The 26,907-nt window shown below is 37.9% G+C and overlaps 1 protein-coding gene across 2 annotated transcripts; it reads right to left on the minus strand.

The window, feature by feature from the left end:
- Nucleotides 1-443: 443 nt before the first annotated feature.
- Nucleotides 444-26,612, minus strand: bckdhb (branched chain keto acid dehydrogenase E1 subunit beta). Of its 2 annotated transcripts, none has more exons than XM_061289030.1 (11): nucleotides 26,210-26,612; nucleotides 25,026-25,103; nucleotides 24,599-24,667; nucleotides 19,697-19,830; nucleotides 18,378-18,533; nucleotides 16,050-16,158; nucleotides 14,161-14,258; nucleotides 13,262-13,372; nucleotides 3,884-3,970; nucleotides 2,953-3,104; nucleotides 444-725 (listed from the first exon to the last, which is right to left on the minus strand). In XM_061289030.1, the coding sequence occupies exons 1-10, from the start codon at nucleotides 26,403-26,405 to the stop codon at nucleotides 2,964-2,966; spliced, it is 1,179 nt and encodes a 392-aa protein (XP_061145014.1). In that variant the 5' UTR covers nucleotides 26,406-26,612; the 3' UTR covers nucleotides 444-725; nucleotides 2,953-2,963. The 2 variants fall into 2 exon arrangements, with proteins under 2 accessions (XP_061145014.1, XP_061145012.1); XM_061289028.1 differs by having other exon boundaries at nucleotides 444-838; nucleotides 26,210-26,611.
- Between the last annotated feature and the right edge of the window lie 295 nt (nucleotides 26,613-26,907).

A 26,907-nucleotide genomic window follows, 5' to 3' on the forward strand; every position in this document is an offset into this window, starting at 1 on the left:
TTCCTCATGACTCACCATTAATAACTGAGAAACTAGCAAATTAATTTAAAGGACCGATAATGTAAAAGTGAATGCTATAAGGAATTGTGTGTTACAGTCAACACACGTCGACAACCAATGTTTTACTTTTGGAAAAGACTGACTACAGAAAAATAAAACATAATCCAAAGCAATAAATAAACTCATCTAGTTGTGAAACACATTGTGGATATTCAATAATTATCCCATCGTGAGGATGTGGTAAGATAAATTATGTTCAAAATTTTCTTGACACTGTGGTGAACTCCATCACTACAGTCTGCCAGCCAAATAGTGTGTACACAGCAAATAAAAAGACGATTGTACCACTCAAATATGTTCATTGATTTATTTTTTTTCTAGATCCCTAATGTGTGGAGCTGGACTTGGGGTAGGGGTTGAAAGCAGTGACAAGTATGCAGGAATTAAATGATAGAATGCCATTTTATTCCAGAAGACCAACTCAAATACAGTAAAATATAATAATGGATCATGTCGCCCTCATAGTTGCCATCAAGGACATTATAGAATAAAGTTTTCTAATCCAGACGTCATGTCAAGTTATTAGTTGTGAGGGCACACAGGGACACGGAGTCATCTGGCCACAGCTTCCTTACTGGATGGTCAACAAAGTGTCTTTTCTTGGCTGCTCTCCACTGAAGGAGGAAAATGGGGAGCTCGCCGTTTAGGGCTTTCAGGAGCTGGCTCTGGAACAAGAGTGGTTGAGATAGTTGAAGTGAATCACTTGGCCATGATGACAGATGAGGCGGAAAAGTCTTGCTGGAGTGAGATGGCGAACAGCGGGGATGAGCGCTGACGTCTGTTGGATTTGATTGAGAATGTTATTAATGGCTGAGGGGACCTCAGGCCAACTTGCCAGTGACTATAACTCAAAATGAAAAGTAAAAAGGGATAACCAAAGTGTGGCTGATTCAAAGCACTCCAGTTTGCAGGGTTACTGAGCCCTCCTGGAAGCAATCAGGCAATAGCGTAGCCTCCAGAGTCACGTACGTCTGCTGAGCATTAGCAGTGGATTTGAATGACCATGAATTGGGGTAAAAACGATATGGCATTAATAATCTGGATCACTGATATTGCTGGCGGTGTGTTGAAGAAGAATAGCAAATCTGTTTTAACGTTAACAAAGCTACATTGGACACGCCACACACATGTCAAAATCACACAGACATGCCTTAAGTGAGAGACGTCTGTGTTTTGAACCTATGCACTGAATTCTGACAGTAGGAGCTGTCTGCTCTCCGCTGACAGGAACACATTTTAAACACATGGTGAACGTACTGGCTCGTGCATTCAAGCTCAGCCAACAAACATAACAGTGCTCCATAAACACTTATGTGAAGCTAAAAGCTGCTAATGTGAATACAAGAACAGTAAAGATCAGGGTCTGTATTGCCTAAATAGGGAAATTCACTTTATTAAAGTTTTGCAGCCCATTGCAATGATTTTGAATGTCGATATTTAACGGCAGAAACAGTTAAATAAAAACATATTTTATATATGTTTGTATGTATATGTTTTCCAATGATTCTTAATAAAGAAAACCCTCCATACACAAACATACACAACCAATGTTTATGATCAACTGTGGAGCAGTGGCATATGTGCTGTGCAAAAATGCTCTAAATTTAAGTAAGGATCAAAACATTGTGTGGTTATAAAAAGTACCTCACTATGAATCTCATTTTTAACATGTAGGCACGCTAGGCATTGCCAAAGAAAAAACACAGCACCCATCAAATGCTAAATAAAACTGAAAACGGGTTTTCTAGGTAGTTTACTTTCCAAATACGGAAAATTCAAGAGTTTTTATGGTACTCATCGACCTCTCTGACTTTTTGAAACTGATTTATTTACTGGTTCGGTCATTGTTTTGTAAAATCAAAGCAGATGTTTGCAAATGTTTTATTTTAATTAAACACATAAGATCAGCCTGCTTTCATGAAGGGTTACAGAAATCAGAAAACTAGAAGTTTCTTGTATTCTTTCACTCTTGTACGCTGCTGTAACAAGAAAATTTCCCCACTGTGGGATAAATAAAGTTCTATCTAATCTAATCTAATCTAATCTAATCTAATCTAATCTAATCTAATCTAATCTACTGTTGAGAGGCTGAAATGAAGAGAATTCTGCTCTTTGGGGGCTGACCACATCCAACAACCCACATACACAATTGTAGGACAGCTTTTAAATTTTCATGTTGGTTTGTGAAAAGTCAAACTCAAATTTCAGTGATCGCGAAGACTGTCTTGCTGGAAAATACTTGAATAAATAATTTCAGAGCTGTCGGGATAATTTATTTTGTGATATCTGATATGAAGAGAATGAACAAAGAGATTGTATAGGTGGAAAATACTTGCAGTGTCCGGCAAAATAATTGGACACCTTTGTAGGTTTAATAAAATGCAAATCAATTAAAGAAACTAAGAAGTTTGTTTCATTTTCAAAAAGTACATGCCATTTTGTTTTGTTTTGTGTATAAATAATTCTAGAGATGTCGGGATAATTTATGATATTATGTGATAGCAGCTGATACTTAAACCTCCTTTTCACCTCACATAAAGAGCAAAAGACTGAACTGGTCTGGTATGAAACATTGCAGCTCCATGAGAAAGCGTTAACATAACAGCGAAAATGGGAAAACCACATTCATTACTGCTAAAGTAGAAAGAGTGTTTTATTGACACGGAAGTCAAACTAGAAGAAGATTTCTACTGTTCTTTTCTCAAAACATTTGGTTGATTTGCGCATGTCAAAATAATTTGTTCCAGTGTGATGCATGAACACGCAAGTCCTAATCGGATCACTATTTTTAGTGTCCATAAAAACTGCACCTGACTGACTTTAATATGCAGGAAATAAGGATTCTTCCTCTCCAAAAATCATGTTAAAAAATAGTCATGAGTTCTCCCTTACCATATTCCACTTTAGAAGTTGATCATCTTCTTGATTGCATCAAAGCACTTCCACTTGTCTGGGATGTAGAATGGTTCAAAAATATGAGGGAAGGGAGTGTCATAACCACACACCCTAGTAATGGGAGCCTCCAAATTAAGGAAACACTCCTCCTAAAAAAAGAAAATAAAACAAGAACAGCATGAATATTAGATAAAAAATGTCCACATAATGATGCATGTAAACATAAAAAATGAGGCATGTTGTTAAGAGGCTGAGATGATAAGGTATTACTGTGTATATTTTTATTTGGAGCTTCTCTACAAATGCTTTGCATTTTGCTGGGATGGCTTTGACTACATTGTAATTTTACAAGTTCTACTTCATTGTATTTTTAACAAGTTCATTGTTCTTTGTCATCTGTTAGCACGGCACATCTTGATTTCCTAATTCTTCCTTGCAAAATTTTTCCAAATGTCTGCAACTCAGGATGCTTCGAGAGCCAGAAAAGCATGAGCTCCTTCAGTGGACACCCCATATACTCAAACACAGAATGTATTGGAGCCTGTGGCTATTATATACTGTAATACAGTAAAACAATATATTTACTATTATTTTGAATACAAAATACGTGCCTTGGCTCAATAAAAGTTGGGAAACACTTCTAAACCACGTCCAAGAACATAGCCTGGCTGGTTGGACAAAATACGGCATGGTCAAATTACAGTCAGATGCAATGGAAAGCACCATGAGTGTAACTAATACCAGGCAATTCAAAAGCTTCAGAAAAATTAATGAGAACCTCGGACTGACGTAGCAGTGTATACAATGTGAAGGGCACTCACTAAAAGTGAAGGGGGTCAACTATATTGTAATATATTGTGTGCTCGCTTCATACGGTTAAACTAACATTATATGACACATTAATCTCTCAAAATAGCTAAACACTCACTTGTACTGTAGAGCTGATTTCAGCAGCAAATCCTCCAGTTATTGGGGCCTCATGACTAATGACCAAACGTCCAGTTTTCACCACCGACTGCAATACAAAGACACAAAATACAAATTATTGCAGATTCTCTACACAGAATGAGCCTTAAAATGCAAAGATCGTATAAAATACGTGTAACATAACTTAAATCCTGTTTAATTAACGTTATAAGGTTAATCTACGCATAATTGAACATTTACTAAAATTGAAATGTACACAGCGAAAGCTTTTCACAGACAGTTTTTAAAGAGCATTTGGTCAAGAGTGTAATTTAGTCAGTAACTAACACCGTGAAAATGGTCTGCAAATAACCTCAGCGAGACAGCATAATAGTTACTGGGATGGTGGGCAGGGGAGACTTGATAACTTTATCTGCATACCACAAGAAAGTCATAACTGTTTTGTGTGTGGTCTGTTTCTTACTCTGTGTGACTTTGAATGATACGTGTGGTGAACATGGGGATATGAAAACTACCTAAAATGCAACTGTTGATCTTAAAGTGATGTTACCAATGATGTACTGGAATGGATGATGTACTGCATACTCCATAATGCTACAGCAGCTTGCTCCACGCAATGTGTGTGTCTGTATAACTCAATGGGTGTGCGCATGTGTATGTGTGTAAAGTGCATATAATAGAACTTGATGAACTTCAGGGGTTATTTAGGCTGGTGCATAGGGTTAAAGGGACAACTATGGACATTAGAGGTCTCAGCCTTCCATGCGCAGGCATTTGGGTTTTTCGATAACCTGCCATTACCCCATGAGGATGCCTCGGCTCCACCAGTTATTGGTCACAGGATAAAACTAGTGGTGTACTATAATCTCATCCACTTGCCACTGGTCCAGACCAATGCTATGCATGTTCCTCGCAACTTACGAAAACACTGTGTTGTAGTTGTCTCTTTCAAATGGCACGATTTAAAATTGCTTTCATGACAATTTTGAACAGGAATGGAACCAAGTGGCGTGCAGGCCTCCATCTAACTTCACTGAGCCATCTTCTGAGAACCTGATTTTGACAGCAAACTGATCAATTTTGGATCAACTAATGTATTTTCCGGACTATAAGCCGCTACTTTTTGCACAAGCTTTGAACCCTGCGGCTTGTAGTCCGGTGCGACGTAGCTATGGATTTTCCCTGATTTTCGTGATGCCTAATACGCTCGTTAGTAAAAAGGTTGTGGACTGCTGTTGTTCCTTGCTGTGCTTTGCTGGGCGGCGGGATATGTGACCAGACACATGGTCACTGGGGAGAAAAGTGGTGTGTTGATCCCATGTACATCCGACAGGCAAATAGTGCCGCACAATTGACACGAACAAGAGACGGAACGAGATCAAGACGGACATCACTGGAGAAAAGGAAGCTTTTATACACAAACCCTCATTATGGGGGACAAAAGAAATGCATATGATACCGCTTTTAGGTTAAAGTAGTTAAAATAACTACAAAAAAATTGTTCTTTATTGTCTCTCAGTCTAATTGAAGATTAGATTGAAATATCATAGTAATAGTTACAACATATTGTACTACAGTACCAGTAGTTGAAATAAAACACTATATGTTGCCACAGTTTCAGAGTGTTAAGGGTTAGGTGATGAAAACAGCAGAAACCATTAATTTTACAATTGACAGAAGGTCTCTTCAAAGACTATCATGCCAAATAGCATGCAACTGCCTTAAACCCAAAAGCAGTGTGAACGCATTCAGGAGACAATCAGCTATAGTTGTAAACGGTAGTGCAGTCAGCTTGGCTTTTTATTTGTCTTAAGGGAATCACAGAAACTAAGGCATCATATCATTTTAGTAGGAGATGAAGCCATAGGAAAATACCTGGACAAAGGTTGACGAGTTTGATGGCTTCAAAAGGGGAAAATGCAATATGCAGACAGAGGAAAGGACCATAAATACTCAAATCTAAAAACTTGAGACCCCATGCTGGCATGTTTTTATGACATCCACATGGATTTATATTTGAATAACAGAATATATCAAAGAACACTTCCTTAGAAAAAGCTAAGAGTAAAGGGTTGGTTGTGTAAATAAAAAAATATTATTCAGGTTTGGAAGTCAGACATCATAATTATAATCGTATTCCTTGACCAAGTGTTAAAACACAAATACAAGTTGTTTCCATCAGTTGGAATTGCTGTAGTACTCCAGTAAAAAAAACACTATAACAAAATACACATTAGGACAAAAACACTAAAGTGATAGGGGTGATAAAATAATGTAACATGTCCAGCAATGTGGCGATACTGATATAACAACTAAGCAAAATATGCAGTTATGAATAGGATGGGATCTAAATAAAAATGAAGTCATTATTTTTTCATATCTTCTTAATTCTCACTCCAATTCCTCATCAATTCTCCTATCCATTGTCATTGGGTGAAGGATTGAAATAATATGATCATTTATTTCATTACTATTACACTGGACTGTATATGATAAAATAATACATGTTAGCATTGTGTTCGGTGATATGGAAAAGGATATTTCATATCCTAATGAAGGTAATCTTATACCCTGATAATACTTAAATTAATGGCAATTTTCACGTTTCAGTCAGAGAACACTTTTCATCTCAAGTCCTGATAGATTTTAATTCCCAGGAACTTGAAATTCTCGAGTCTCTTGACAATAGACAGTTGGATAGGGTCAGCACTGGCAAAGGCTTTTTTTTGAGGATGACAATCATCATTCTTGATCATACTCTTAATCAGATTGTCCTAGCTGCACCAGAGCACCAGCCGTTCCACTTATTGTTTATATGCAGATAGGTCGCGATCGTGACAATGAAGGTCAAGGAAAAAGTTGCTCCAACCAGAGTGTGTACATTTCATGAAAGTACGAAAGCAACAGACCGGAAAATCTGCATGACAAAAAAAAGTGTGCAGCAACACATCTTTTCTGACTTAAGCCTCTGCCCCGACAGAGGGCTCCTGATTGTTGGGCGGGGCAGCAGCTCGGGTGGCTTGCACATTACTACTCATTGTGCTATAGGGATGTCATTAGATGCCAGACTCGTTTCAAAGGTCGCAAGCGAAATGTCATGCTTACTGCAATTCCCATACACGCCCAAAGTAATGAGCAGCATGGAGTTTCATCTTGCCACAGCCGCTCCAGCCATGCTACCTCTATGATCAGTCTCTTTCTACATCAGTATGCCTCCTGCTTCTGCTTTCCCAAGGTTCATTCATATTGTGGTTTGTCTCATCCACGTGTTTGTTCTTGGCTCCTCCCTTCATCGATTTCTCAAACCATGCATTTAGTTTGCTTTCATGAAGTCCGTGTCGTCATTTCCAGCACTCCCCACAATGCAGCCTCACCAAGGTTGGCGGTCAACGACCTGGCACCCACTCAAAGGCGAAGGTCACAACGCTCCCTTTCCCATGGATTATATATTGAATCACGCACATAGGCAGACGAGAGTCTCCAAGAGCCGACTGCAACATGCAACCAAACACATTCATACTCTGTGAAATACACGCCCTGAGGCACAGATACAAATGGCTTTTCAAGAGCTGCTTATTGCGAGTAACAGAATCTCCCTTGACTGCCATATGGCTATGATAATGTTCTGTTGTCATCTTTGTGTTGTTAAAAAAAAACACAAAAAAAAAAAAACAGAATGGAGTACTTTGTATCAGACATGAGTTTGGTACACAGAAAAAAAATCTGTTTGCATTTGAAAAAAAATGGTATAGACATTGGTTGCATGGATTAAAATCATATTTCAACAACATGAATATTGTAAGATATATTGTATGTAGTGTGCATTGTATGTATTGTCTATGAATGTGCAATCTAAAACTTAGAAGTAGAAAAGTAAAGTCTATAAAAAAACAGATCTGAGGCAATCAAAGATTTCCCTGTGCTATTTTGGACACTTCCGCAATGGGACTTAAAACAAATGTGCACTTTCTGGGAACAACTACGATGACTTAAAAACTGTGGTCATGACACCCCCAGATACACATGCGAATTTATGCGCGCACAAAAAACACACCAAAATAAGAGCAAGGAAAAAGTGAGGAACAGCTTCAGGACAGGGCAGAGGGCCAAGCCAGCCTCTGAAAGAGAAGAATGCCAGAAGACCTCCGACTGAAATAACTGCTAACATCCTATGAAAACACATTAAAAACAATTTAAGTCAATTACACACTGACACACACTTACACACTACTTGCCTGTCCTACACCACCACTGTACTACGCCCCTGCATTGGTGTGTACGCCTTACAGTACAGTAGTGCAAATTTCTGTGTATTGCACCTCACAGACTCCAGAAGGTATAAGATGATGGAGGACCTGACGCTGCAAATCTAAATATGTACATAGTATATAATAATATTAGACAAAGCTTCTGGAAAATAAAGACACAGTAATTCTTTAGGGCGGATGGAAACTATGATACAGGCAAAAAGTGAGTCGGTATGAAAAGGAATTTCTCAATCCAGAGTGGCCATTAAATTGACTTGTAATCGAGAAGGACACCAGGAATAATGGGGAAATCCTGCATGAGTAGGAACAATCCACAACAACAGTCAATAAATTGGTTTACTCTAACAGAAAGAAGTCTCCATTCATTTATAAGGTCATGAAAATGTGTATACACAAAGTAAGCAGGCTATATCCAACGATAGCCTTGATCAACAAATGGTAAATGAGAAAAGGTCACATTTATTCTGATTAAAAGCCTGATCGGAATAAAAAATGCTTCATGTACAAATCCAATTCAGAATACCCCATCAAGCCCATTCCAATCTATTCAGGACAAGAGCCTACGTCTATTGAATCCGACCTAAACAAACCGTCTTTACAGTGCATGTCTGTGACATCAGGATTCACGTTTCCGTTATTCCCGTAAATTTGTAGAAGAGCGAGCAAATCCGCCTCAACCGGCCCAGATCTCAGACCAAGGTTTTGTTCTCTTCAGTGGAAAATACATAAAATCCAGTCCAGTGAGGCAGCAGCCATTTCATACTTGCAAATAGCGGAGTTATTTTTTACCATAAATACACAATGTCTATCACATCAGGAAATAAATTAAGATTAGCAACAGAACCGGGAAAGTTCATTGGGAAAAAAAAAACTGTGTGTGGTTATTTTGTTGTTTGTGTCAAGCCCTTTGGAGTTGGTTTGGGATGGAACATTGAGGAATGTATTATGAAAATTAAATATTGTAAGAGCACATTTTGCCCATATTTAAAAAGGCATTTCTGTCATACAACTGGTTAGGGTTAAGAAGTGTGTGGTGACTGGTCCTATGTGGCCCTTCAGTAGCAGTGATGAAAAAAACGGTGGCCCACTTAAGCATTTCAGATGCCCATCCCTGGTCTAGGCTCTCTTTTTCCAAACCAGTTTAACCACAATGTCTAGTATCTTTAACAGAAGAACGAGCTTTTCGCTTCTTCCCTGTAAATAGCTTCTTCAGGTAACGTACATTATATTACCCACAAATTATAGGAATGTTTTTGAAAAGTCCAAGGCCTACTTAACAAAATAGAAAAAAATATGCATGCAAGTAAATTTGTCATGCCATGTATATTCAACTCCCCAAAAAATTCTAATCAGTCCATATTTATACCAACCCCATCGGATAAATCCCCAAGTCAAATGTAGTTTTCTCTGATGTATTTTCTCTCTTTTGCATGCACAGTGACTGACATCTCTGTTTTGCCTCAAATGTTTGCTTACTTTCACTCCACAGAGTACTCCTGGTTTGGTCCAAAGTGCCCAGTTAACGCTGTAATTACTGACAGAGACAACAATACAAACATAAGGAGTGCGGCGCAAACCTTTGGTTACTTTCTTCCTGTGCCATTCTTTTTTTTCACTTTGTTTCCAGTGTGAGGAACAGCAGGCCAAACACATAACAATTGTTGTGGTAAGCCAGCAAGCACATGCTGGCTGACACCCCTCAATCCAAATGGAAAAGAAGGAATGATGGCTGAGAGACGGTGCTAATCGGTCACAGGCTGCCTAAACCATCCTTGATTCAGCTCCAAATTACAGCAGAGCCAATTGCTACGCTGGGTGACAAATATGGCCACTGCATCTCAACGTAAAAACAAAATACATCTGACTTTTATTTAAGAAGACTTGTACAAAATTCCTTTTTCATTTAGTACTGTCCATAAAAATCTAAATTTAATGTATCAACTGTACCCCAAGAATCTTGTATGTTTCATTTTACTGTGTTGGGGCAACAAACATGCAGGAAACCTGATAAAGGTTTGTCCACCTACAAAAGAAAAGTTACATAATCAGATTACAAGGTGATCTTTATACCTGCCATTGCATAAATCAACACTGATTTGATTAAAAATGTCTACCTGATTTTGCTCTCCAAACATTTTTTTAATTCAGTTTATTTTTCCATGACTGCTGAACAAAACAATGAATGTGGAATTACCCAATATTTTCTGTAGTACATCATAGCATCTGCTCTTAATGGAACTCGTCTTTGTCTCAAATTGTCTCGAAATATTAGTGACCCTCAAATCTTCAAAAAGACATTTTTACTATGCTTGTGAATCTCTGCCACAGTCTTAGTATAGTGTTCTTTTTGGACATGCATAAAATATTTGGTTGTCTTATTATTATCAGGTTCCATATTAAAGTTACATTGTGAGTAAAGTCCTTGCAACACGCAGTACAGCGTCAACAAACCCAGTTATTGTACATGTGCTGGGCGCGACAGCGCAAGGACGGCTATTCAACTCGAGAGTGCTGTCACGGCGGTGTAAGAAGGCACATCCAAAGAGGGGTTGGTGGAATGCCTTCACAGTGCTAACAGAAATAGACCAACCAACAGGAAAAGCATTAATGGTACTTCCTGGTGGGCCGTTAAGCAACCAACCAAATATGGGCCAGCTTCCAATGTGGGCACTCATCTTGGCATGCTGCCTTGTGGCAAACACCATGAAAGCTAAGTGTAGTGTGAAAAGGCATTAAAGGTAACTTGTCACTCATTCCAGACTGATTCATAAGACTGTCTTTTATGAGCGGTGTAATCATAGTATAATATAATAATAGTCGGAATTTTCCACAGTTCTGTCTTGAAGTCCTCAAGTGATTCCTTCTGCAAGGGGATTGACTTGGTTCAGCCAATTTGGTTGCATCATTGGAAGAACTTTACAAAATACTAAGAAGGGGAAAAGCCTCATATGACATAAGCCCCAGTTGATGATGCCAGTGGTTCAAATACTGACTGATACTAATAAGATTAATAATTAACTCATATTAGACCTCAGTTTAAATAGGAACATTTCAGAATTTGATATGCAAACCACATTCAGTCACTGCAGTACACATGAATATACTCTATTTGGGGTTTCAATGGGCTGTCAATGTCCCTTGGTTGAAAATAAAAATGAAATCCTTACAACAAAAGCTGAGCGTCTTCAGTCTCTGCTCATTTGTGGGCTGTTCTGCTTTTTGTTTGTCTGCTTTTGGGGTTGAGATCAGGTGACTTTACTTGGCTATGAACAACATTCAATCTGTTTGCCTTCAAAAAGTCATGGTGTCCTTCCGGTTAAGTTTAGGATGACTATCCATCAGCGCAATGACGAACCATCCAATCAGTTTTGTAGCATTTGGCAAAATGTAAGCTGGGCTAAAAGCCCCAGACACTTAATAAATCATTGTGTTCATTCTTTCAGCAGTCACAACATCAATACCAGCAATCTTGTTCAATTAACAGTCATACTAGCTTGACTCAATAACATGGCCACAACCGATTTGGTATGCATTAATGGACTAAAACCTGTTCATTTATTTTTCCATACCCTATTTCTTCAGCTTTAGATATTACTTGACTTTGGTTTATATGAATCTCCAATGAGTCTAACTGTGGCTTCTCTGTACTTTATACCCAGTAGATTTTTGATTACAGTACATATATATGTACCGTAATTTTCGGACTATAAGTCGCACCGGAGTATAAGTCGCACCAGCCATAAAATGCCTAAAAAAGTGAAAAAAAAAAACATATATAACATATATAAGTCGCTCCTGAGTATAAGTCGCCCCCCCACCCAAACTATGAAAAAAAAACCGCGACTTATAGTCCGAAAATTACGGTATTCTTTTTAACCATAGTATTCTTGATGTATGTTGGTCTTATTTTAAAACGCCAGAGAAACTACAGTGGATGATTAGTGTACAACTGTTTTACCAAAAGCGTTTTGTCGTTACAAACGACCCAAAACAAAATACTTTGCACCCCTTTCTAGTAATCAAGCCAACTAAGGAAGTAAAGGTATGAAAAGGATTCTTCTTACCACCGTTTTTGATTTTATAATTTTACATTTAGGTCCTGCAAGTGGTCTTCATACAAGTATTAGCTGTAATTTTGACTTATAAATCTTGTGCCTCTTCCAACTTGCGTACAATTCTTTTGTCATAGCAGCATTGTAGGAATAGTACGCTGGTGTAAAAACCTGAGTAAGGCCACACATTTTGCTTGAATTAGACAATAACTTGATTGAAGTTTGATTGAGCGTGCATCAGGCACAAAGACACCATTCCATTTCATGGCGTTTTAATAAGGAAGTAGTTTAAAAATACTGCGGTTATTTGAAGAACCCTTCCAAAGTGACAACCACTACTGCCTGTGCTTTCACTTCCAACTCACACCCCATTAAATTACTCCCCTGGTAATGAAATTCCATCCAGGGTCTTCTGTGCTGGCATTAACATTTGCTTGCATAGTACATAGCTGAGGACCATGAAAACTGGACAGCAAATATGCAAAATGAAAATGTACTTTATGTTGTGAACTAGTTGTGTACACACGAAGCACGTGGAACTTAAATAGACAACGGACAAAAATATGTTATGCCAAGAAAGAATGGCTTCACTGTACAAAACAATAGCTAATTATTAGGTGAATAATTTGAGATTTTAAGCTATTTAACTTAAAAAGGTAGTGTTTTTCTTTCCCCTGAAAGATGTAGGTCATGTCACGTTTCTTATAATGAGTTGCCGACCCACTTTTCTGTGGCCATTGCTGCATGGGATGCTTCAATTTACTTCTTAAAGATTGTTAATGTATTTTTGTGTCTGACCATATTGCCATACAGTTGCCACTATTTTCCAAACAAAGTTTGTGATAATGTAATTGTTTGTAAAACTTTCAGGAATATGGGTACCCTATAATCCTGCTGAACGACAAAGATTATTTAATTAATGATGTTACAAAATAAAACAAGAACTGGTCATGCAAACTGTGAAATACAGTAAATAATTGTTAAAAACCTGAAAAATTCTAGCCAGGATAAAATTGTCATAACCACCAATATGTTTTCCAGAACTAGATTGAACAGTACCTTGCAAACAGTTTCAGCATCCCATGGCAGGATAGTGCGTAGGTCAATGACCTCACAGGATACACCCAGTTTCTCCTGAGCCATTTGTGCCACTTCCTTCATCACATGTACCTAAAACAAAAAGCCCACATGAGCATGATGATTTTTTTGGGTTCTTTGAATAATTATTTTCTCTGACCGTATCAACAGATTATAGGTACCTTGCCAGAAAAAAACATCATTTGACTTTACATTATTTTCCGAAGGAAAATTCTTTGTCTGTTCTTCTGCTTCTCAAATTCCACTCCTGTACTTTTCTTCCTCACTTAACTTAGATGGCCAGGCAAATGAGGACATGTGAGGTAGGAAACAAAGAAGTGCATTTCAGAAAGGAGGGCCATTGTTTCCACGACCTTCCTGGATCATCTCTCTTGCCAAATCATCTTTCAAGAATAACACTGGCGTTTATAAAGGTGTTTTCTGTGAGTACCATGAACCCCCTCTCCCTGACTGCAGGTACACTGGGGCCCGGATAAGCCAGATAAAGTGGCTGGGAACAATCAAACTGAATCTGACTCCTGGTGAGTAACAGGCTTTGTGATACGAAACTGTAGAAATCAAAGCTCGCTGATGAAAAGACCATCAACAATGGAAAGTGTGTTGCAGACATATGTAGTTAAGAGACAGAGAGCCAAGCACAGCTTTAGTTCTAAGATGTCTGTGCATGTAATCTAAGCAAGGCATCTCAGAGACCCTGCAGTGACACAGGAGACTAGTTTATAGACTTAAAATGAATCCACTGGCTTTGAACATTACATGTTGTTGACGCAACTCCTTGTATCCACTATTCCAAAGATAGACTAACTAAACTAGTCAGCTCACCCACTGAGATGTTGTCAATTCTGTGCAGGATCACGTACCTGAGTACCCCAGGCGATCAATGTGACATCACTTCCTTCCTCCACAACCTCCGCCTGTGAGAGTGGAATAGTGTAGGCTTCTGTGGGAACCTGCTCCACTGCAAACACACAAAGATCAAGAGATGCATTCCATACTTGCAGAGATATCCAGCAAGTCGGTCATGTACAATGTTATCAACCCTTACTGGAGCGTCAACAACAGAGACTTATTTTTGATGACTGGTTTAACTTCAATCAGCCTTAAATGTTTCAGGCATGTCATTTGGTCTAACAGCACTATGTCAGATTATTTTCAGAATAGGTGTCACAAAACCATGCTAGAGCAAGTTGACCAGACCTGGCATTGTCTAATTAATCTCATCTTGCCTATCACATGGAGGTTATCAAGGAGACCCATTTTAAAGATCTAGACATAATAAAGATGGCCGTGACAATGAAGCTACAGAGAAAAGGCTGGGCGAATGTGTTCGGTTCCACCAGGAATTACACAAAAGTAGAAAATTTGAGGTATGATTTGAAATTTTGTTTTGACACCATTCGTGGAACCTGTCTGACACATTTCCTATATGGCAAAGAAATATTGTAACACTGACACCATAGAGTACTTATTATCAGTGCATCCATTCAAACAGCCATTTAATACACAACTGAACCTTTTCATATTTTTACAGGATTGCAAAATACTAAACGTTTATGGTTTATTGTTATATAGTTGCCAATCCGCGAAGGGTATGGACAAGGATGAGTGGAAAAAGAGTTGGGGACTACTGCAATAAAGGCTGAACAAAGAATTTCCACGTCCACGCTTGGCAATGGAATTAATCCTCCCCAGAATGGTCCTCTTGATAATTAGATTATTTTATTCTCAGTTGTTCATGACATCAATAACATGCAGATACAATACTTATGAGGGTTGATACAGAACATATTTAGCACTCTGTGGTTAGCAAGATACTAAAATTACAAACCGACTAACTTTAATACAAGAGAAGAACCACTAATAGAATGACGCGACCATCAAAAACACATTCCTCCAACAGTACACTTTGTCTGGCCGATTTCAAAGGCTACCACATGCTTTTTCCAGAACACCATTGCCTAGAAAAGACCGCTTGTACTTTTATCAGCACATCTTTGAGCAATGATATTTGCCAGCTACATGTTGATTAATGTTGCAGCAAAACAGGGGAGGACTCATATTCATGTTGCTTGAAACCCAATAGAGTGCAACTCACCACTGTATATGAAAAAGCATTGAGACAGGACTCTCGCGTCACGGAGATTTGTAGTACATACAACATTTATACTGCAACAACACGCAAATACATGTGTTTACCAAGACTTGTTCACGATTAAAGTTTTAGATGTCACAGAGTGACCCAAACGCAAACAGACTCTCACATGTTCAATCAAATCAAATGAATTATCCTATCGAATTTTTCATCAAAGAACTGAGTAATTGGATGGATTTGCACAACTCCACTGACTGCCAAATGTACCATATGCTACCATATGTAGCACTTGTAACTCAAATATTTGCTTGCGACGCCAAATGATGGCTTACATTACTTGTAGGTCAAGGTACCCCTGCAAATCTTCAGCTGTATACGTCTTTCCAAAAATATGTCTGTGAGTGAGCCACTTGCACCCCTTTGTGGGGGATAATTCATTTGAGTTCCTCTTAAATTTTCAAAATATTTGTGATTATAATGTGACAAGGATATGCAATGTCGAATGTCAACGGATGGATGGACACGTTATATTTGACTAATAACCAGAATTAAATGTCTGAACAGTTTCAAAGGATAAATAAATGCTGTGTTTAATAAATGAGCTACAGTACCTACTAATCTTACCTTGCAATTTACATTCAAAAGAATCCAATTTACCTGCTGCTCTGTAAAGGATCTTGGGTTCAAAGAAAATGCAGGGATTCTTATCAGCGATGCAGGAGAGAAGTAGACCCTTGGCCTGCACTGGGCTGCGAGGTACTACAACCTGCAGACATAGATTTCATTGGATTAAAGCCATGTCAAATACTAATAGTAATACAAAGAGCATGCATAGAATTATTCTGTACCTGTTATCTTGTAATTATTTCCAAGATTTGCTCTTACAAACGTGGGAAAATATAGTACAGAGTGATGGACCAGCTAAACTCTCTTGAACACTACTCGTCTCATTAACTGGACTTACTGACACGTTTTATTTTCTGCCACCAGCCTTCTCTTCATTTGTATAAGAAATATTAAAATACTCAAACTTTTGTTTTTGAGTCTTTGAGTCTTTTACTTAGGACTTGAGTCACGCCGGTCCCGAGCGACGCGCGCATTTTATTGAGGAAATTGAACGGCCACAACGTGAGGCATGTAAAGCCAATTAAGTACATTATAGCTAAACAAGTTACTTATTTTTACAGTGGTGTAGTGTGAATAGCCATATCATATATTGCCATTATTTGTATTTTCTTCTGGCATTGAAAATGTGAATAGCATTCAGGTCAAAGCAAAAAACAACAAAACAATTGCTAATATTTAGGGTTTGTTAATCCTCCGATGAAGCTGGCTGGGCTGATTATATGCGCAAAGATTAACATTCATCAGTCTGACCTTTGTTGGGAGACATGTTTACAACTTTCTGGATGCTTAGTCAAAGTGGTGTTTGCTCTAAACCATATCAACATTCTTTGGCTGTGCTGAGATAAACCATTTTTGTGATGATCACATGAATATTAAGAGGGGGACAGACAATGAGAGATGCTACTTGTACTCTGTTTCCTTGGAACATACACAAACATACATAAAAATATAAATAACATGTAAAAAAACTGTCTAGAATAACACTGAATCTAATGGAGACTAAACTTTTAAACATTATTGTATTTTCTTAGATAGTATATCCATCGGTACATCATGAAACCTTGTGACACCCCTTGTTCATAGTGAAGGAGTTGGATAAAGTAAGTTTTTATTGGCTCAAAATGTTGATGAAGAAGTGACTCTTGATGGGCTGAAAAGCTCATCCCCATCATCATGTGCCCACATGGACAAGAAAGAGGACACCCAAAATGTCAGCAAAATATATTGTGTCATTTAATAAGGAAATTTAATTTTTAAAATTTAAATTAAAAAAAGAAAAGTGTTAATATCTTTAAAAATATTAGAACTTTTATGTTTAAATGCAGATTCTGGTCTGCCAGTCACATTTCTTTGAATAATTCAAAATGGTTTTTAAGAGTTATGGTCCATTATATAATCAGTTTGAGATGCATCTTCCTAAATGTTTGAGGACAAGCTCAAACCACAGCCCTGTGTAACTTGAAACATATTCAAGCTGACATGTCATCCCCTTCCACAGTGCTCCATGCGGGTATCAACACAGAATGGAATGGAAGGAAAATGCAAGAATCACTTCTCTGGGTTATGTAAGGCCAATAATAATGACAGACTTGCAAATGGTGTTTTCTTTTTACTGTGTTTTCCATCATTAGTGTGTTGCAAAGGCTGATATAAAACATACTTCCATAACATACTGTATGTAATGATATAAAGACTGCAGCACACTATGAGTATTGTGTGATGTACTGTGTTAAGCACTCTAGTTTCTCTAATTGAGTTGCACAGAGGCATTTTGTGTGCACGCACTATTAGCACTAAATTGCGATGCTCTAATAGAAGCACACAATCTGGATAATCGTATTTCATGAACTCTTTGAGTCTGTAAAAACCTAATACTGTACTTCATGAAATTCAAAATAATACCGATCAAAGCGATCCAAAGACAAAATTATTTGAATTGAATAAATTCAATGAAAAGAAATCATCAGTAACATAAAACCGATTTATACCAATATATTTAGGGTGTGCATCTCCCAAAATAATGAGCATGATCGGGAAATAAATGAGCACCAAACAACCTCTGGTGCTCATCTAAAAACCCCACCAAAATTCATATCTACACCCCTGCACATATGAATACATGCGGTGCAATAGTTTTCAAGCATGGTACATTTTAAAATGCAACTATTTGATTCAGTTTGGCTGAATGATAACTGATTTTACAATTAAAATCAGCTTTTCTGAAACCTGCTACTAGACGTTTAACACCTTCAGCACAGGGCACTGATGTTCATTTGGTATTTTACCCATCAACCAAAAATGAACCACGCTTTTGAAATCCATACAATTGGGAAACTGTAGGGTGCTTGAATGGCTAACCTTAATGCCCGGACAATGGGCGAAGAAAGCCTCTGGGCTTTGGGAATGGTAGAGGGATCCATGGCCGACACATCCCCAGGGAGCCCGAATGGTGAGGTTGCCACAATCAAACAAGTTACCAGAGCGGTAGCGGTACTTGGCAGCTTCGTTGACAATCTATAAAGAGAGCGATATGTTAGTTCCAACAAACAAATGTTGGGCGGCAATACAACAAATGGAAAGGTATTGTTGCTGCACCAGGAAAAAAAATATTGTCTTACTTTTAGGTTCTAAAAGTGTATGTTGGTGTCAATTCCATATACAGCAGCTGAAATAAGTATTTAAAACATCACCGTTTTTAATCACTAAATAGATTTCCAAAGGCGCTATTGAGATTGGGACTTTGACTTGACTTTAAACTTTTTAACTTTAAATCTGAGAGATTCCGTGAGCTTCTTTTATGGATCTTGAGTTTCAGTTCTTTCCAAAAATGTTCAATTGGATTCAAGTCAGGTGATTCCCTGAGCCGATCTAGCAGCTTTGTTTACTTGTTTTCAACCTACTGAGAGTTTCTCTGATGGTACATTTTGGATCATTATCTATCTGAAATGCCCACGCTCACTTCATTTTCATCAGCCTCGTAACGAGGCTGAGCTGTGGGTTGATGTTAATTATTTATTTTCGGAACGATTGATCAATCGATTGACTAAAGTATTTCAACATTGGCCTCAAACACCATCAATGCATAATATGTGGCATGCAAAGATGACAGAGCAGGGACACACATTTATCTTGTGGAGGACACAGTGCGACACTGATGGTAAGATATAAGGGGACTGGAGTGGCAACACCAATCTGAAGTCCACATGCTGGCTGTCAATTGGATTTGAAAATAATCCCCTCTCCTCATTTTTCTCTCATTCACTGCATGACGCACATGTACTCACAGCAGACAACAAGGATAAAGCAGCTAATGGAAGGGAAAACGTATTTTCGGAATGTAGGCTAGCGAACAAAACAGTTGGGCTGGATAACCAGTGATGCAAACAAAGATGCTCAAATTTGGATTTCAAAGTGCATTGCATGGCACACCTAAAAAAAAAATCAGGAAAACAGAATAGCTGAAAAACAGTACTACACTATCTCTACAATTGAGGTCACCATGGTTTTCCGTCTTTGCGCATGTTTTTAGCAATCATCTTAAAACATGTAAAATGTATTTAGAAATATACATGATGTCTGAATTCACTCTACATATACTTTAAATACAATGGGAGGGTCCTGAGATCTGCTTAGAATGTATACTTTGCTTCATATGTATTCATAATTCATATTATTACCTGGTCGAATGCGGGATAGATGTAGTCTGCAAACTGGATCTCAGCAATAGCTGTGGCTCCTGCCACAGCTACACCAATACCGAATCCCACAATTCCCTGCTCACAAAGTGGAGTGTTGAAGACTCGATCCTTACCTGGGGTGACAGTAAGAGAAAAACATGTACATTGACTACCTGCAAAAATCTAGAAAGTTTGGTTGATTGAAATGACAATAAATGCAACATTCTCACAATTGGCTATTACCATAAAAAATATAACCTACAGTGCACTTGGCAGAGGTTTCCCCTTCTCCTCCTCTCACACATTTACCTGCTTGATTATTTCTGCTATGCAAGTAATCTTATATTTAGAAATCCATCCCAAACAAAAAAATTATCCTGAGACAGAAGCGTGCCACTGTGGCTTCTGAAATGGTCGCGAACTTTATGCAGGGCACTTTTCGTATAGACAGACAACCAATCATACTCACATCCTCGTGTAAGTCCATGCATTGCATAGGATGGGAAAGTCATCCCTGCCAACACGGTTGTCACATATTGTTGGCAGGTCTAGTATTGCTTTGTTGAAAGGTACATTGCAGAGAGGTGTTTTGACTTGAATGGAGACAATTTTCTATCCCAGCTCTGTTAATTTGAGGTTCTAAAATTGAGGTAATAAAAGGCTATAATAACAATAATTACGGAGCAAATTTGAAACACACTGATATGGGTAACAATTGCAATCATTTAAAACATTATAAACAATTACACACAAAAAAAAGCAATTATTGCATATACTGGAACAAAATTTTTTAAAAACAATTTTATACAGGTACTGCAAAAGTACCATGTACAGTATATTACAAATGCATTTCTTTACGTAAATGTGTGCGTGTGTAAGTGTGTGTGTGTGTGTCTGTGCACGCATATAGTATATATATACGTATATATTCACTATATATGTAACTGCAAATTCAATAACCACTTGGCATGATGTTTCATTTGACCAGTTTGCATAAAATGGCAAGAATATAAACAGGAGACATTCTTAATACTGCTACAGCACTCTGAAAATGCAATGCAAGCTTTTAGATGTAACAAACCTATTCAGTGATCCAGACTGTTAAAAAAATAAATGATGGAAAAACAGATCCTATTTTTGACAGGGATTCCATTTTCCCTTTCACCACCCTGTAATCTAAAATGCAGTCGGAAGAATGCGCACTCTAAAATTTGGATTAAGATAGTTATTTTTGCTTTCTCTTTACTTTCTTTGTCTGTCACAAACCCGAATGAAAAGTTCAATGATCAAAGTGAGCTTATTAGTCTAAGTTTGAGTCAAACAAGTGATGCTTAAAAGGCTGTTGGTTGTGGTGGTGGTGGGCTTTCCCTAATTTGGAGGAAACCCTGCTCACCTGTCTAAAGTCTCTGCGTACTTCTCCACTGCTACAAATTATCAGTCTACTTAAAACCTTTACACCTGCTAGTGTATTTCCAAAGAAATGGCAAAGCAGACTAGCCGTATGGTCAGCGGCACGGGACTGTGGGATATGCCACTAGACTATACTGTCGGAGATAAGGAGACTACCACATTGTTCTCCATCTGTATGGGAACACAGGTACGTTCCCCCATTAATGTTTGATTCTTTTAATAAATCCAGAAACATTTTACTTTTTTCGTCTCCCTCCAAACATAGCTTACTTTACCGTCCATCGATATGTTTTGTGATCCGATCTAAATGTGCGACATTGTATCTGGTCCTGTCGTTTACGTATTGGCAAAACCTGCTAAAGGAGCAAAGTATTATTTTGTTGACAAATACACCTCCTCCAAGCACAATATTTTGGCGGTGAATTGTTATTCATACCGTTTCCTTTTTGGGTTATTTTTGCAATTTTTGAAAATTCAAATAAAAGCTGGTGGATGGAAACCCACTGTGTGTGTCAGCTATGTGACGGACTGGTTGATCAGTACTCCATGTGCCCCGCCTCTCACCCTACGTTTGCTGCTTTTGGCCAATGTGGAACACTCTTCTGGTTAAACAATTTGTTGATTTGGATGTACCTGTATGCTTGGGGTCATTGTCATGCTGAAAGATGAAATTCCTATTTACTTTCAGCTTTTTAGCAGACATCCAAAGGAATGGGGCCAAAATTGACCAATATTGAACTTCCCTCAGCTCAACTGAAGTCCCTGTTTCAGAGAGAAAGCAATTTTCTGGGGACTTTTTGCAAAGAAAAATATGAAAAGACTTTTATTAATATAATCAGAGCATCGTAAAAAGAGCCAGATATTATCAGTCAAAGAAAACTTGGTATTTTATTCAACGAGGCAGGAAATCGGAATATTTTTCAAATACACCGATACCTCTTTTTTCACGGGAGATGCGTTCCAGAATCACCCGTGAAAAACAAAATCCTGCAAAGTCTCTAGAAATCTAAACACCAATGTGTTGGAATTTCCAACACGTAGTGTTTCTTGTTGGCCACGAGAAGGCATGGGTGTATTGTACATTAATTAGATGTATGGTTTATCTTGCAAAGCACTGCAAAGTGTCCATCTTAAGAATTGCCCCATTACACAAACCTTGGGGACATTATGCATAGCGAAACCAAAGTGAGTCATGAATTTCCTGTTGCGTTGTGGTCCAGTACACAATATTAAATTTTTGTTAAATCTTCCCAATGCGTTTACGCTACATAAACCTTTCCCATTCACTTGATAACTATTCCCACACTGTGCATGTATTGTACTTTTACAGTAAATAAAAGAACAAACACGTGATATTGTCTCGTGTCCTAACTCCTCCTGCACCAGTTGGTGCTCGTGGCCGGCTGCCGCCTCCTGCGCTTGAACTCAGTCACATACGCAGTGACGCACATTGCTCAGAGGCACGCCCACGCTATCAGTGTGTATTTAAATGTCATTCTCCCTTCACATATAAAGTGCCAATTTCAATTGTGAACTATGGACTTAACCAGTTGATTTTAAAATTTCAGATGAACTTTGAATTAATTTGTGTAGAAAATGAGTGCTTTTTTTAAAAGATGTTCAATAAATAGTTTTCCAGACATGTTCAATAAATGCTTTTCCAATTTCAAAAACATAATGTAAATAATTGTGATTTCAATATTGAATAAAATAATCGTGATTATGATTTTTACCCATAATCGAGCAGCCCTACTAAGGCCGCATACATATTTGATTGAAATCCACACATGAAAAAGGCCTTGGTTGCATTTGAATTTTTTTTGGATTGAACTGTTCAGATAAGTGTCCCATACGGGCAAAAAATTGGAATCAGGCTGCATTGTGAACCTAGCCTAACATAGTATATTTTTAGTGAGGTAATGCGAGCCAAAAAGGTGATGGTGGAGAGCCAAGATGAAAACATCATAAAAGCCATTCATATAGTGGCTTGCCCTGCATTAACCTCTTTTCTGTATAGTTCCTGCAGGTGGTAGATGTGTGCTCCTTCCCTTTCAGTGGTGAGAGGGATAAAAACAGCTTTGCGCTTGTCACTGTACACAAGGATGAGATGGAAAATAATGGTCCCTCTCCAAAAGGTCAACATTTCTGACGTCAATGAAAACAAAGGCAAAGCCAGCTATTGTGCGATTGATTTGAGACTCCACAATATCAAAAGACACAACCAAAGCAAACGCACCAAAATCAACTGAAAATACGTGGAGACTATGATTTTAGACGATTCTTCTCTGCATGTCATCACCTAAGAGAATAGTATAAATCAGCAGAAGTGTTGCTATTTGGAGAAGAAATTTGGCTGTTGGTTTAAAAGAATGGCAATACAACAACAATGTAAGATAAAAATGAAATGACAAAAACACACATGATGTACACTGTTGTGTATGTGACCATTTATGACATTACTGTCATGTGATAAGATCTTTCGGTTTATCTAGTAAGAGCTGAAAAGGTTCCACCATACTACTTTAATGGCTTTCTTGGTAGACTTAAAAAAAACCAAAAAAAAAAACATACTTGACCGCAATTTAACAATCATTGGTGTTAAAATTACTACTATTTTATTTGATTTTTTACTCATACATATCGATACAAACATCAAAAGCCGCAAATGACTAAAGCCTTACTGATTTCAGTCAAATACACAAATGATGAAGTCAGCTTAATCACGTCACATCTCCAGGAGCTGAACAAAGTGTTGATAGACAGGCCCCGGGCATGTTTCAACAGTTGCTGTAGAAACGTGCAATGCATCAGTCTAGTGACAACTCCAGTCACAGGCATAGCAATTGCTGCTTCTCTGCTCTTTTGTCCTGTCCCTTAAATGCTTTCAAATGCACACAACATGGAAACAATTGCTATATATTGTGTTTTAATCATTACATATTACTGCAGTTCCCTTTTCACAGCTGACATTTAACCGATTGGAGCAAGGACACACAAGTCACAATAACTTGCTCCCATTCAAGTTTCAAAGAAGTAATTGATATCATGATGCTGTGGCGGTTAATTTGGTTAAAGTTAACGTTTTAGTCAGGGCTACAATGTATTTATACCTGCAGTATGTCTTTGACACATCAGTTACAAGCAGTACAATAAACTAAATGTATTTAATTGGAATTTAATTTCAATGCCACACAGATGATCAAGTATATACAATAGGCAATAACTAACAATAATTACAGTTGTATTGTTCATAGAGAACTGTCACATCATATTGAGTTTCTGGGGCTATGCTGAAGAAATATTTGCAAAAGGGTCCTTTTGGTCCTCTAGGTGAACAGTGAACTCCAAACTGGAGCCCCCAGAAAGTGAAAGGGGTTTTAAATACTCTGCTGCCACCTTGTGGAAAATTAATACAAAGCAGAGAAAAAGCTGCTGCCGACGTTTCGTTTTGATGGTGAAGAGATAGATGGTGTTGAGGTGGTTTAAACTTACCGTATTTGTCTCTCAGACCGACTGTGCATCGGAACACTCCACCGAACGCCACATCTTCCCCAAAGATGACTGCAAATAAACAACGCACAGTTACATTTTGCTCTGCATGAGGGATGTAAAACAGTTGTATAAAAACTGAAAGCAGGCTAGGGTCTGATTACATTGACAAAGTGAAATGGGCCCAGATTTTACAAAGAGAAGTTGTTGAGGAGCACTTAGCTCTAATGAGTAAGGCATATGTGTTGGTTTTGGCACAAGTCTCACAAATATGTAATATTGTTTTAAAAGCGGGATGAGTAAAAAGAAGCATTAGGTTGACTTCTTGTTTTCCATGTTGAACAGGACTTTTGCCTAATATGATATACTGTGTGAAAACTAAGAAATTAATTTAAAAAAACTTTACAAGAAAAACATTTTAACAAAATACCTGCTGTGGGGTCACTTGAAAGAGTGTTGTCCAAGGCACTCGTAATTGACTGGAAAAAATTCATCTTCTGTGTTGGTCCTACAATAACGTGCACATACAAAAAGATCAACAAGAAGAATATTGCTTAATACACTTTTTGCATAAGATATATGTTAATCTCCCAGTTACTTGTGTAAGATTAAAAATGAGAACACTTAAAGAACACATACATGAATTACATATTCGGTTGAAAATTTTCAAGGAATGCACTAAACCTCTGGCTTCTAATTGTTTGTCATTTAATAAGCCATTGTTAACATCAGCAACGATTTTGAATCATTAAAGCCCCTATCCCACTAAGGGGAGATGGATTGGGTGGGAATGGATGGATTGGGTGGGAATGAATGAATGAATGAATGAATGAATGAATGAATGAATGAATGAATGGATGGATGGATGGATGGATGGATGGATGGATGGATGGATGGATGGATGAATGAATGAATGAATGGATGGATGGATGGATGGATGGATGGATGGATGGATGGATGGATTTTTTTTTGCTTTGACTTAAAAACCCATCGTTATGCATGCTTTGAATTCAAGACATGGGTCATCTAAGAGTTTTGTGTACTTTAATTTACAGGGAAAAAATATGAATTACTTTTTGGTTTTAATTTTGTTGCTTAACAGAAACTAGTTTTAAATTTGATCGCCAAGTTTACAAACGGTCCAGGTGGTGTCATATTTCAGGGCATTACTAACACAAACAGGTAGATTTTATGTTATTCTATAATTATATTAATTGTCGCTTTTACAGTTGTTGCGCTTATTGACAGTTTATTGTCAGGAGGAGGCAAACATCCATTTAATCAAAAGTCAATTTGCAAATGTAATCCGTGTAGAACAGTGTATATGAAAATTGTAACAAATTGAAGTTTCTATATAGATAGATACTTTAATGCTCCCCAGGGGGAAATTCAGTTGCCAGCAGTAAAACACATAAATAAAGAGAGACAATGTAAAAATCGGACACAACAAAAACAATAACAAAAGAGAATAGATCTGATTAAAGGTGTATATACTCTACGTGAACAGAAGTAGTTACGTTTTCTAAACAAACTGATCTTTTACAATTTACATGACTTTATTTTGTGCTAGGAGCGCAGGGAAAAAAGCTAGCTGAACAGCTGCTAGCTACTCACCATACTGGGTCGGGACGAGGTCGGGCTGGAAGGTGAAGTGTGCTGCATGTCTACGCTGTGTTTTGGGATCGGAGTTGCAGTTCGGTGACAGTTTCAGCAATGCAGGTCCAAATGGGCTTTGCGGTACCGTCGATACACTGGAGATAGGAAGTTTCGAGTATACGCCTCGAAGGAAAAGTCGTGCTGCAGCCGCCATTATTGTTGTGATCCGTGTATACAGAACCAAACTTCGAAGATCGTCTATTACAACTAACCACCTCTATAAATAAGAGCGCCTTAGCTGATAAAATAAGTGATCTGTAACATTTTGTTTTTGTTTATAAAATCGTACTTTTCTAAGAATAAAAAAACATGCATTTATGTCAGTGGTTACTATAGTATCACTGTTGCAAAAGTGGACCCTCTTTATTTTTTTAAGCATGGGCATTTCAGAAACATACAGTGGTTTGATTGGTTAAAAGAGGGGGCGTGTACGCAAATCATCTATGTCATATGACCATGGACGCATGATATGAATAGACTATAATGTTGCATTTGGGGAGTGTGAGAAAGTTGGAATTTTCCGACTTTCAATCGGAAAGCACATTGAGTCGGAGTTGCGAATCAAAGCCGGTAAAAAATTACCAGTAACTTTCTTTTGTGTAATGGTGAACCTTTCTATAGTTTTGCACGGCACTATTTGAAATTACTTGAACACA

The sequence above is a fragment of the Syngnathus typhle genome, linkage group LG10 (genome assembly GCF_033458585.1).
Source record: "Syngnathus typhle isolate RoL2023-S1 ecotype Sweden linkage group LG10, RoL_Styp_1.0, whole genome shotgun sequence".
Lineage (NCBI taxonomy): Eukaryota > Metazoa > Chordata > Actinopteri > Syngnathiformes > Syngnathidae > Syngnathus > Syngnathus typhle.